The sequence below is a fragment of the Etheostoma spectabile genome, chromosome 8 (genome assembly GCF_008692095.1).
Source record: "Etheostoma spectabile isolate EspeVRDwgs_2016 chromosome 8, UIUC_Espe_1.0, whole genome shotgun sequence".
In the NCBI taxonomy this organism is placed as follows: domain Eukaryota; kingdom Metazoa; phylum Chordata; class Actinopteri; order Perciformes; family Percidae; genus Etheostoma; species Etheostoma spectabile.
Genome location: NC_045740.1, coordinates 4,000,641 through 4,014,458, shown reverse-complemented (window position 1 = coordinate 4,014,458; position 13,818 = coordinate 4,000,641). Strand labels below are relative to the sequence as shown.

General features: G+C 39.8%; 2 protein-coding genes across 19 annotated transcripts in view; both read left to right on the top strand.

Moving 5' to 3' along the window:
* Positions 1–4,149, top strand: part of LOC116694187 (calcium-independent phospholipase A2-gamma) — a 21,109-nt gene extending 16,960 nt beyond the window's left edge. The window contains exons 9-10 of one of the 2 annotated variants that reach the window (XM_032523735.1): positions 356–551; positions 3,041–4,149. In XM_032523735.1, coding sequence (XP_032379626.1) covers positions 356–551; positions 3,041–3,315 — 471 coding nt within the window. In that variant the 3' untranslated portion in view covers positions 3,316–4,149. The remainder of the gene's footprint in view (positions 1–355; positions 552–3,040) is intronic. The other variant, XM_032523736.1, reaches the window with a different exon arrangement.
* Positions 4,150–10,273: 6,124 nt separating this feature from the next.
* LOC116693900 (neuronal cell adhesion molecule) overlaps positions 10,274–13,818 on the top strand; it is an 81,266-nt gene continuing 77,721 nt past the window's right edge. For 12 of the 17 annotated variants that reach the window (XM_032523180.1, XM_032523176.1, XM_032523172.1 and 9 more), the window contains exon 1: positions 10,274–10,488. The gene's annotated coding sequence lies outside the window, so the exon portion shown is untranslated. The remainder of the gene's footprint in view (positions 10,489–13,818) is intronic. The other 5 variants (XM_032523187.1, XM_032523182.1, XM_032523186.1 and 2 more) reach the window with 1 other exon arrangement.

Here is a 13,818-nt window from a genome sequence, read left to right as displayed (position 1 = left end):
CCCCCCCCCCTTCTCTCATATGGCCTTGGGTAGACTATGGATCCGAAGCACTCTCGGGTGTTTGTTCGATATCAAAGCTTGTCTGCCTGAAACTATGAGCAAAGAGGAGTAAAACAACACAAATTTAGCTTTTGTGCTAAGTAGACTTACAAGCGGCTATGGAACTGCACATAGATCTGTTATTTTTTGTTTTGTCAGATGTTCTTCATAAATTTAATCTATTGACTTTTAAAATCCATGAAAGGTTTTAAATGCCAATAAATTGGTTTTGCTGACTGTGGTCTTGGCATAAAAAAACCATTGACAGCGTGTAAGTTAATTCTCTAACAAGGCATTTCTTCTGTTTTGTCTACAGGACGGGGGTCTGCTGATTAACAACCCCACAGCACTGGCTATCCATGAGTGTAAGTGTTTATGGCCCAACACGCCCCTGGAGTGTGTGGTCTCACTCGGTACGGGCCGCTTTGAATCTCCTGGCAAGAACAGCACCACCTACACGAGCCTCAAAACCAAACTCACCAATGTCATCAGCAGCGCCACAGACACTGAGGGTAAGTGAACATCACTATGCTAAAGGTTAAAGGTGCATGAAATAATTTTAAGTTGAGTTCCACAGATTTGTTGAACTGTAAATGTGCAACCATATGCAATCTAAAAGCATCTTGGTTTACTTTATCGCTTTCTAATATTACATGTTTGTTTTTAAAGTAGCTCTACAGTACACAAAATATTTTTGAAAAATGACTTAAAGGTGCAGTTGGTAATACTTATAAAACTAACTTTCTGTCATATTTACTGAAATTGACCCTATGTTGAGTAGAACTACCCTTGAGCGAAAGAATACAGCCCACTCCACCAAGTTATATAATATCTTTTGTGATCTGAAATAACATTATTATTCCTGAATGTAAATTACAGCAAAAATATTGAATTTGATAAACTATAAAAGAGATCAGGCACTCTAAAAGGGAGCTTTCAAAGCAACACAAGACCACCGACACAATGTCAAAAACATCTGATTATTTTTTTTTTGTCCAAAATGTGGAAACACTTCTTAAAATGTCCCAGAAATCAAGACACCACGTGGTGAAAACAGACGAGCAACAAAAGATCAACAAAGAGGAACAATGGTTGAAACATTAAAACTAACCAACAGGGATAAGCCAACCTAATTGCAATGTTGCAATGTGATTTAGTTCCTTTATTTATTTTGTCTAAGAATAATTTTGTTGAAGATTAAATGAATACACACCATAGTCAGAGACTTGAATGCGCTATGCCCTTTGTTTCTCTATCATATGTGAGGAAAAGAATTTGCTTTGATGTCACAAGTACAGAAAATGCTGCACTGCAGGTTGACTTTGTTCTGGATACGTCCCATTATGGCCCTCTGTAGTGGCAACCTCTTCTGTCTCCTTATCACCTCTGGACGTGGGCACCTCTGCTGTGCCTAAATCCTTTCCTCGCCCCCCGTTGCTGCTGCAGTGGTGCAGTGGGTGACCTAGATGCTTCTCTGCACTTGTTCCTTCTGTATTTGGGATTAAGCTTTACTCCCCAGCTCAACAACAGGCTTTGTCATTTAGAAACAGTAGATAAGCAGGAGTGTTTATCACATATTTCATTTTTTTTTTCTCAAACGCTTCCCTCCTGTCTCAGTATACACAAGCCTCCTGCTTTGTTTAGGAGTATCAGTAGTGCTCGGATTGTTGTTGTAGACAGATAAGGCTGATCTAATGGGGTCTTAGACATAAACAAAGCTGCTGATGGAACTAGCTTTTACTCGCTCACAAACTCGCTCAGTCATGTTTAGCAGTGCACTAATAAGATTCTCCATGAGTTGGAGCTGCAGTTTAGACCTGCCCATGTTGACGTCTTAGTTAGTTGACTTCCCAGAAGTCTCAAATTTTGTTATTGCCAAACAACCAAAGAAAAACATGTTGAGTTCTCGACAATTTTTGGCCTTGTGCAGCGGCTAGTCATGTCAATTAAAATCAGTGTTGCCAGATGTACAATAATTATCATATTGTTTGTTTTATAATTAAGCCTTTTAATGTTATGGTTTAGGGGCGCCACGGTGGTGCAGCTGTTTGCAATGTCTCCTCACAGCATGAGGGTTGGGCCCCATTGGCCGACTTGGGCACTTCTGTGGAGTTTGTACGTTTTCCCTGTGATAGGGTGGGGAGAAAATCAAATTTTAAACAATTAGTACCAAACATGTTTTGCTGATAATCATGGAGCTGCCTGCCATTGACCATAGTTAATGTTGTAAAGGAAAGAAAAGAAAAAGAAAAGTTACTTATAATGGGCATAGTAGCTGCAGATCAGTGATAGGCTCTCTGAATGCTCTCTGAATTAAGCTTGTATCTACAAAATAAAAATAAAAATGAATGGCATAGAAAAACCTATTTAATCTCTAGAGAATAAACCATGACCAGGAATTTTGTAACTTATCTTTACTCCAGTGTAAAACTTTTAAAAATGCTATACAGTAGGCCCATTGTCTGGTTAGAAAAATGCAAAAGATAAAAGTCAATTATACTTTCCATTTAACCTTGAAATTAAATACTCCTCGTAGAGTTTTGCTCAAAAGCAGCTAGTTTTGATTTAACCTATGTGTGGACTCCTGGACTGCTAAACTACTGTGGGAACAGAGACAAAAACAACCTTTGTCACCTTTTTGGATTTAGATTTATTTAATCATTGCTACTTGCTGCCTGTTTGTATATGCATTTGCGTGTTGTTTATTTAATCCTGTCAGACATAGCATTTGAATACAACCATATAGGACAAGCCAGACATTTTCACTTGGTATTACCTCACACTCTCACACATTTATTCTGTAACACATGTCATGCTGTCACAGCACTGACAGATAAGTTTTGACTTTGCACAACCTTTTTCAATCTTAACACAGTAAGAAAATGTGTGTACATATTGAGACTATTAGGAAGTTAATTGTGTGTTTATGATTTTAGTCTTTATGTAAAATGTCATGTTTGTTTTCGGTGCGGCCTCACTTGACCTCTCTTCCTCCCTCCAGAGGTTCACGCCATGCTTGACGCCTTCCTCCCTCCCGGCACTTATTTCCGCTTCAACCCCTTCATGAGCGAAGATATCGCCATCGATGAGAACCGGCACGAGAAGCTCAACTTGCTGCAGGCTGAGGGTATCCGTTATCTGGAGAGAAACGAGGAGAAGCTGAAGAAGGTCGCTCACATCCTCACCCGAGAGAAAAGCTCCGTCCAGAGGCTGGCAGATTGGGCCAGGCTCAGAGCTAACATGTATAACATGTCCTTTAAGTCCTATAAGCTCTAGATCACACACAGGCCACCTTTACCTCACATTGAAACACGTCCTTAATTCTAAATTGCCTTGGATTGTGTGTCATAGTTGTTTCCTTCTTGGCCTGTATTGTAGCTCTGGGTTTGGGAACTCCCTGAAAGGTCCCATGGCATGAACATTTCACTTTATGAGGTTTTTTAATATGAGTTCCCCCAGCCTGCCTATGTTCCCCCAGTGGCTAGAAATGGTGGTAGGTGTAAACCGAGCCCAGGGTACCCTGCTCTGCCTTTTGAGAAATGGAAATTTCAGATGGGCCAATCTGTAATCTTGCTCTTTATGAAGTCATAAGGGGCAGGATTACCTCCCCTTTCTCTGCTTTGCCCACTCAAAGAGAGAGACATCATGGCTTTCAAACAAGCAAAGTGGCAGTTGGTCAAGGCCACACCCCCAACCCCCCCTCCTCCTCAAAAGCTACAGAATTAGAAATGCCACATACTAAGGAAAGATCATTGTGGGACTGGCTCTAGTGGCTGTAATTCTGCATCAAGCTGAATTTAGGGAAAGAGACTTCATATTTAGTATTAGGGGACCACTAAGGTCTATATAAAAGCATCCAAAGAGCACCATGTCATGGGACCTTTAATAGGGATTCACTGTCAGCTTGCCAGCAAATGCAACTTGTACACTTAAAAGAAAAGCATTTTGGGTAATAGGCTTAGTTGCTTTCTTTACTAAAGTTAGATTAAAAGATCAAGACCATGTAATTCTGTACGGTAAATATGAAGATAGTTAGCCGGCGGTTAGCTTCGATAAGCATAAAGACTGAAAACAGGGAAATGGCTAGCCTGGCTCTGTTCAAAAGTAACACTCCCTAGCTGTTTCCCATTTGCAGACTTTGTGCAAAGCTACGCTTACCAGCTGCAGGGTCTGGCTACGTTTTTACCATTTAACCATATAAGATGACATACCATACCATTGATACCATACGCTAACTGTCAAGAAAGCAAATAAACATATTTCCTCAAATGTCAAACTATTCCTTTAAAAAAGAAATAGAGAAAAAAAAGCAAAAAGCAGAATACTGTAAAGTTCTACAGTAGCCAGTCACAGACTGATTTACCAAGTGAGCACTTTTTAACTAATTAGTTTCCTTTTTAAAGGAACTATATATCCTCAAAACCTGTGTGTTTATGCTTTCAAAGAAAACATGTAGATAGATATACGTGTTATTGAAATGCAGTATTTATTAACCTAAGCACTATAAAACACCCATGTCAAGTAATGACAGAAGAAAATCCTTTTTATAAACAGTCTAATCAAGGTCAATTTAAACACAAAATCAGGTAAAATCTCTGATATAATGACAAACATTTGCACCTTTTACAATTCATCAACTAGTCAACTGTTGATTTGTATCCTGGTCATAGTAACATTGACACACCTTTTTAACCATTTTTTTACAGTATTGCATGTTTGTAAATGCATGTTATATTTATAAGTAAATATCTAGTAAAACACTGCAAAGAAGTTTGTTGCAAAGATTCACCAATATTTAATTCTAAAGTACCTAAATTGATGAGTAGATATGAGTAGATGAATAAGAGATATACAAGAATCCAAATAGAGGCTCGCTGTCATAAGGATGCACCTTTCAGTTGTTTTAGACCCAGAGTATTTTAAGTCCACTTGTTTCAAACACTTTTATCATTGTGTGCTTGATTGTTTGGTTTTATAGATTCCCCACAGGCGATGCACATTTCTGTTCTGTCCTCAGTGTGCTCTCTTTCCCTTCAATGCCTCATCTCAAAAGCCCTTTTCTACCTTGAAGTGCTGTGTTAGACCCCACTCTGCTACTATAAGGTTTATTAGAGACATAAAGGTCATAGCAGAGGGACTGATTTAAAATGAAGATTTAAAAAAGAAAGATTGCTGCTTTTTCATTTGTCACTTGAAATAGTATTAATGACATGTACAGCTAACAAATGCACTACATATATTCATAACAAATCAAGGCAAGTACTGTAAAACCGATACAGCAATGTGTCGGTTACTCCCAGCGGACCTGACCACCAAAGTGGACACAGATATTATCCAGATTAATATAATTCCACTGTTCTGTTGAACCTGTGTAAAGACTGTTTGAGAGTGTATTTAATTAAAACCCATCACTGAACCTCGCTGCATCTTGCCTCCTAATTATATGAAGATTAGCTGATTGTTATCTGAGGAAACCTGCTGATTTGCTCACAGCTTGTAGATCATCTCAGGAAGAGGAGACGTGCAGATATTAAGTTAGTAATTTGTACTCACAACTGTTTCACCATTCCAAACAGAGATCTGGACTGATATACACCTTTCGGGCTCAATTTCCAAGGTGATTGGCTTGATTAGAAGCAAATTCTGATTTGTAAAACTAGTGCAGGAACACACTGTATCTAGACAGTTTTTTTTCCTCTGTAACTCAAGTTGTAAAAAGGTAGGAGTGTATGTTTCATGTGAAGGTAATTGGAAAGCCCTTCCCCGAGCTGCCTGTCATAAAAAAAAAGAGGAAGGTGGGATGAGATGGCTCAGGCACCTGGGCAACAGCCCTTGCTGTGATGGATCACATTTCCCTCCAGCGTAAACACCATGCACTGACACAGCTCTTCACCAACTGCTTACACGCATGAAAACACATCCATGGGCACAGACGGCAGAGGACACAACAAACTGCATCAACTGTGGTCTGAGGGGGGGGGAATAATACAGGATGTAGGTCATTCACATACAGTATATTGTTTTACCTGGAATGGAAAAGTATTACAGAGCAAATGGCAAGAGCAACACGTGCACAAGGTGGAATTTGACATTAAATAGAATAAAAAAGGGTGTATCCTAAATTTAATTACAAAGATAACTTGTGAGATGATTGAGATCAAAATATGTAATAAAACCACATCTCTTGCTTTGCAGATTAATATACCAAACATTTGTGAATTTGCTGAATTGTTGAAAATGTCATACTGTCATCAAAAATGATACCTTAATAGATCCTGATTTGGTTTATTCAGATATTTGGATTTACAGCCAGGAGTATCAGATAACTGAGAATAACACTATTATTGCTGGATGAAAAGCTTCTTTTCAGAGATTTATTAAGGGTCTTTGAAAACTATTATATGTTCATCAGTCTGTTTAGTAGAAAAAAAAGAAGTAGTTGATGTGATACTAATTTTTCTGACATAAAAGTACTGATGGTGGTACAATCACCATACAGGCATCAAGAGGTGCTTCTGTTCCTCAGTAAAATTCTTCTTCTTATCTAGCAGGTTTAAAATATTTCTCACCAGAGAGATGTTTAGAGAAAATTCTCCTCTCAACCAATAAGGCATGGGTATGGCAGCTCTATGCGTCTAAGTAGCAAATGAGAAATCCCTGGTTTTGTCTATACCCTTTTGCCCTGCAACCATTCAGTTTACTATATTTCCTCCAGATCCATTCAGTATCAAGTGTTGATCAAGTGTACCGCTGTTCGTTTTCCATTTGAGAGCCGCTAAAGTAGTTTGTTCCACTGTGGACTTGTGTAGATAATGTTGGCCCTTCATGTTTTCGCCTTTACCATTTGGTCCAATAGTTTCTTTCAGATCAAATTCACATTCTGACACAGGAATTAAGATCTTAAACCCTCAGATGTGGTGATAAAGACACATACTCAGGATTGGATGAAGAACGGCTATGAATGAATGGTGTAATATAAACACTGTCATGGTAACAGTGGCCTCAACAGAAGAAACTGTCTTAATCCCTATCAATTTGACAACGATTCATACTCGTCAGTGAGGAGAGAGGAAAATGTGCAAAAGTCATCGGTTTGTGATACAAGCATTGCTAATTGAGTAATAAAACATTACTTATATAGCCTACTATTCTATACTGAAAATAACATAAAGGACCTTAAAAATTATTGCCAATAAAAATCAAAGAAATGAACAAAACTACTCTTCCTGTGATTCACAAGAATAACGATTGCACCATGTGACGAAAACTGAAACACAGGTTGCCCATATCTGGTCACTGGGCTGTATTTAGTGAAATTATGGCATGCTTTTGCCCCCTGTGTGTGTTAACACGGTTAGGCAGTAAAGGCTGCTCCGGGAGGAGCCTTTACTGGCAATATAGAAAAGTCATAATGTAATTACACCGCAGACTGAGAGAGGAAAAGCATCCTCTCTGATGTGAACAGATCTGACTCATGAACTTGTCCCCCAGCAGTAATCACATCAGTAATTTGATTTCTTTTGCACCTTTAGCCAAACCTGCAGACTCTCGAGTAAACATATGTCTCTCCAGTCCATGTCGGGAACATGTCTCAGGGAGGTTTTGACAGATAGTGTGTTCTCCCATCTTTGTTTGATATGTAAGTGTTTATCCTCGAGGTGACTGCTACTCAATTAGACCTCACATTTAGCTGCAGCAAATCAACCCAGCTCATTAGCACCTAATTAGTTTTGGAGCAAGCGGCAGATATTGAGATAAGATGTGAAGAGTTTTGTTGCAAATTCTGATCGACAATTTTGAAAAAAGTAACAAAAAACAAATGATGGCAATCAAATTCTGACTGATTAAATGGAGAAATAATATTGTGAATTACTGTCTTTGACAACCCCATAAACCTTCACATGCCAGATACACTTTCTTAGAAGTCTTTCTGTGATGTTGTTTCTGACTGCTGTGTTTTGATGTTGTGACTATGAGCCTGCTGATCTGTGTTGAATCTGTGTTAATTAATCATCCCCTCTGGTGGGAGGCAGGTCATTTAATTGTTGGCTTGCTGGTGCTGCATGTGTTTGTGAAGTTTGCTCGAAAAAGAATCAAACAGAATAACACTGAATCAGTAAAGAAAACTGGCCAAATGATGTCTCTCCTGCACAATAGCTAAGCCGTGTGTGTTTTTCATCTCAGTGAACAGAGGACTTCCAGGATCCACTGCAGTAATAGGCACGATAATTGACATTAGTAAGACATGGAGACAACCTCTGGTGGGTTTTTCCATTTCAAAACCAAGACCCAACTAGATTCACTTTGCAACTTTGCAAGCGCTGTTCTTTGTCTCCATGGTGCTGTATCCTTGAAATTGTGGAAATCCCTCAGAGTATTTTAGGGATAATATGCATGAGGGAAATTAAGAGAACATTTTAATGAGATTCAAGTGGTATGCAGACATATCTGGAGGCGGTGTAAAACGAGAGACAAGTACAATTACAATACTTTCTAGTGTGGCTCTTCCTACAGATGCGTAAGAGTTCCATCAACACTGGGGAATTAGGACCAGCATACGAACTTGACTGCATGTCAACCTCTTTCTTTTTTAATTCTCAGTCACATTTCCAGATGTACTGTTAAACAAAGCAGAAATGTCTTAGAAAACACTTCACAAATAAATAAAGAAGATGTGAAGAGAAAGTAATGAGTATTGGGTAGGTTTTTGACACTTTAAAAAGGTAAGTTTGACACTTTAAAAAGGCTTCTCATGATGAACTGCATTTTGGCTTATTTCCAAATGATTATCTATCTCTAAACCTTAATTTCAACTAATCTCAGTCAACCAGCCTCTGGATGGCAACTCAGACCAGAAACCTTGTCTTCGTGCCAAAGCAGGCTTATCACAGTAATAACTGTGTCACTTGCTCTCAGTGTTTGATTCTATGGCTGCAGATGGCTGCCACTGCTAAGCCTGAGATAATGCATGTGTGTAACATGCACTGAGAGAAGAGAGCATGGCTGGCTGGCTGGCAGCAGACTGAACTAAGAGGAGATGTTGCTTTTAAATTCACATGAGCTCATCCAGACAAGTCTTGGTTGATTCCACAGGCCACTGTATGATTCTGCTCTCAACAAACTGGTGGAGTGTATCAGGACACGCAAATGGCTCCAACCAATTAAGGTGAAGGACGGCTGGAATGAAGTTCACTCTACTGAAAGTACTCTTGTTGGACTAATGGTCAGTCAGTGGATTTGTTTTATTTGAGTATGGTTTTCATTTCATCTTTCTCATTTTGCAGGCCAGATTAATGAAAATGTATAAGATTATGATTTTTAAGACTGGGGGATTATTTTACAACATTATAACATTATTCCTGCTTGTAGCATTTTTGCAATGTTTAAATGTAACAATAATTATGCTGCAGCTAAATGAAAAAAGCTCCCTGCTGTTTAATAACAGAAAATGACTATTGCCAAGCATTAAGAGACAACTTTTGGCTTTTTTATCCTAAAACTCGTCCAGCTGTTGTCCATCTGTGGCTTTGAGCCTGTCAGGGGCTAAAGTACTAGGCAAAGCCTAAAGGAAATAGAACGTGTCTATTTGGATAACAATTTGCTAGAATGGTTCGGTGCCTTGAGGCCACCATACATCGGCAGCGGCGCTGCAGTGCGCGCAATCCACCGTGGTAAAGTTGGTTTTATATTGAACGTTGGCTGTTCGACACATTCGAAAAATCCATCATGCAGCTTGCCTTTTTGACCAATCCATGTCAAATCACATTTGTTGAACTCAGCTAACTCTCTTACATATTGCACAGAGCTTATTATTTTTTCAAAAAAACATCCTTTTATTTTTTTAAATTTTTGTATCTAAACAAATGCTATAAATCTATTATGCGGCTTGACCTTTTGACCTATTCATGTCAAAACAATTTTGGTGCACTCACCTAACTCTCTTACACATTGCACTTATTAAAAAAAAAACGCATAATAGATTTTTTAGCATTTTTTTTTTTACGTAAGAAAATTATTAATAAAATATAAAGGATGGAGTTTTTCGAAAAAATAAGCTTTGTGCAATGTGTAAGAGAGTTACCTGAGTTCAACAAAAGTGATTTGACATAAATAGGTTAAAAGGGCAAGCTGCATAATAGATTTTTACGAACGTGTCGAATAGCCAACGTCCAATATAAAACCAACTTTACCACGGTGCGCAACCTGGAGTGCTGCTGCGCGCCCCCGCCTGTGTGTGTGTGTGTGTGTTGGGGAACTGGTGGGAGAGGAGAGGAGAGGAAGAGAGGAGAGGGGAGGACCAGTGACTGAGGCAGAGGAGACAAGTGCGAAGAGGCTCGGCGCTGAACGGGACTCCACGTAAATAAACGCAGCAGACGGTATCGCTGTGTCGCAGGGGAGTGCAGATACAGAACAGGCTCCGTGTTTCGCAGCGCAGAGAGAGGAGATAAGGTGAGCTAAATTATACCATTCATAATAAACACGTGTCGTGTAGCTTACTGTTCACTGTCAGGAGTTTGTAGGCAGAGAAGCAGCAGCTTTGAGTTGGATGTTTTAAGGCTGCCAGTGAGAGCACTGTCCTCTCTACAGCTTCCCCTCGCGCAAAGACACGGGGGTCGTTTGCAAAGCTCAGTCCCTCAAAAATAATCATTAAGACACATTTTACGTGTTAGCCTACAAGCTTGGGGTCATCAGAGAGAGCAGGTGCAGGTGTTCGTCTTCCGGAACGCGACTGTCAAATGTCACTGCTTCAAGATGCTGAGAGAAATCATTGTCACTTGTCTTCTGCACCTGATATGATCTGTCCTTGGCTTCATATTTCTGAAATGGCACGTTGTAAGTATAGATAGATAGATAGATAGATAGATAGATAGATAGATTTGTTGTATTTGACAGTTGTTTTTGTCCTGTGTTGATGTAATAGCTGTCTTACACAAAATCCCTCATGTCCTAAGCTGATTTGCTCCCCACATGTTTAGTTCCCTTCATATTCATATCACAACTCTATTTTGTTTTGACTGACCAGTCAGTTTGTTTAGTCTAATTTCCCTTCGTCAGAATCAATCTGATTATGATAGCCCCCGGAGATTCACCAATTACATCCCATGCCATTTATTATACAAGCCAAACAATTGCTTTACTAGAAAAGAAACCCTCATTCCCACCCAAATCCTCTGCTTACTCCCCCCTCCCCCTCCTCCTCTCTCCCTCTCTCTCCCCTTGGTCAAAGCTTCAGTCAAGGGGGAACTCACCATCATGCAACAACACCCACCCCCCTTGCCTCTGCTCATCCCCAGACACACACACACACACACACACATCCAAACACACATGCCTCAGCTGCACACTTTCGCTGCCTGCGCAGATAGCCATATTAATGCAATGCTAATGACCCCTGCTTTATTGTGTGATGCTCTTGTTCTTACTTTCTTTATGAAAGGGCTGACACACTTTCTAGTAATGTGTATTCACTGTAGGCAGACTATTGTTAATCTGTCTAAGAAGATAACAATATCCCCCTATCCCTGCCTTATGTCTCGTTTGCATTAATTCACAAACAGGCGGCAAAATGTCATACACCACTTTATGTGTGCATATCCCCCATTGTGTGTGTGGCTTTTGGTGGTCTCTTCAGTCACATCTTTACAACGTTAAGTCAGGATGAGAGCCACTACTTTACAGCTACTGGAGCTCTACTGACAGAACATTTCAGGCTCATTTGACCAATTATGAAGAAATCGGGACAAGATATTGACCTACATTGTGCTGCAATCTTTACTTTCACCCTCAGCACAAACGGCACTAGGCGGGGAGATTTGCATAACTAAGGGATTATCATCACACACGTTGGCCGGAGTTATTGTGAGAGCACCAGTCAGTCACCCTGCTGACCTAAAACCAGTGGCGGGCAGCTCAACTGCGGGGGCTATGGGAAAAGCTTGGGTGTTGGAGGGAAAATGCCACTAATTTCACTCTGTGGGCCGCGGAAACACACAGACTATTTCACAAGAAGTGATCAACGCTCCTTCTGTAAGCGGCTGTCTGTGGCATTACGAAGTCCACCAACCGCAGGCCGGGACAAAGTGTCTCATAGATAGAAAGACTTGTTCTGTGTCACTTGTGGTGATGATGATGATGACATCATCTCTTTCAGGAACTGATAGGAACCTGAGAGCCTTTCACTTGGTGACTCATTTCACCAAGGACACACTTCAGTTGTCGTAGAAATGTTTCATGTATTCAAAGATAAAGAATGAGACAGTTAAAGTCACTAGACAGCAGTACAGTAGACAAGGAAAAAACTCAAAGTCCTCGATTGTAAAGCTTTAAAAGACATTTTAAAGGATAGTTCTTAGGGTTTCCTGCCGAACGTTTTTTAGGTGGTAGGTTGGGAAGTGCCAACTTGGGGGATACATTAAACACTTTTCTTTCCTTCTCAAATGTAACAATTTTATGTTCTTCTTTGTCATACGTTAATGTAAACTGCATATTTTTAGTTGTTAGACTGAAGGTCGAATAGATCAAGCAATTTCAAGATCAGCTTAGAAAACAATCAGCTTGAGCTGTGGGAAATTGTATCAGCCATCTTATACTATTTTCTGACATTTCAAAGACAAAAGGATTGATTCACTGAAAAAATAGTCAACAGAATAATAATGGAAACATCATTAGTTTCAGCCCTGGTTCTAACAATCAAACTTTGGGATGATTAGCTTTTTTTAGACGTAAAACTGCAAGTGAACCCACTCAAGATATTGGTTTTAATCCTTCAATGCAAAGAAAAAATGTATACAACAATAGGAACAGTAGGTCAAAGTTCAACCAGTGTTTTGTGCTGTTTGTTAACTCTGATGGGTGTTTACAACAGACAGTTTGAGTAATAGCTTTACAGTTTGCCTTTGTTTTCTCTTCCATAAAGGTTTCTAACCTTGTGGTTAGTTTACAACCTATATGCTCAACTACTTCTGTTTCCTGCCTTGTCTGGCTTCTTTTTACCACTGTTGCCCAGCTTTGTAGTACTTTTGAAGGGTTAGGGTTAGTCTTGCTCGTTTGGCTTCTCGATATGGCATCCAAGGATGGGAGTTAAACGTGCTCTGGTTTAATGGCATTTCTTTAAACCAATCACAATCGTCTTGCTAAGCACCAGAGAAAAGCCGCGGTGCCACTGCAAAAAAGGCTCGGAGGGAACTTGTTTTGGTGGAACATGTGTACGTTTAAAAGTTGTTTTAGTCGTGCAACAGAAAATTCCGAGTGGGCAGATAGTCTAGCTAGCTGTCTGGACTTACCTTGCAGAGATCTGAGAAAAGGTTAACCATAGTCCTCATTAATCGAGTGGAGTTTAAAAATGCCAGTACAATGGAAGCCCAAGGCAACTGAAATTTGGTTTAAATGAGTAAAATCTGGCGGCAACGGACCAATCCCGGAAGTGGAACATCAAGGATATAGACTAAGGTGGTCTTGACTACATCACTGCTGTTGCCATGTTCTTAGATCTCAGTGCAGTGTAGGGCTGCACAATTAATCAAATTTTAATCACGATCATTATTTTGACTTCCCACAATCAAATTTGCGTGATTGAGCGTTTTTTTTTTTTTTTTAAATGTGTCATTTTATAGAACGCTCCTTTTTTTTTTGCAAAGCTAATCTACCGCACTGTAAACCACTGTCGGATCATGAGCCAGTCAGAGTTGTTCCCTCCACCACGCAGCTTAGTTTCTAGATGGAGACAGTTACAGAGGACAGAGTAACGTGAGGAAAACTCAACAGATAGCAGTCGGTTAT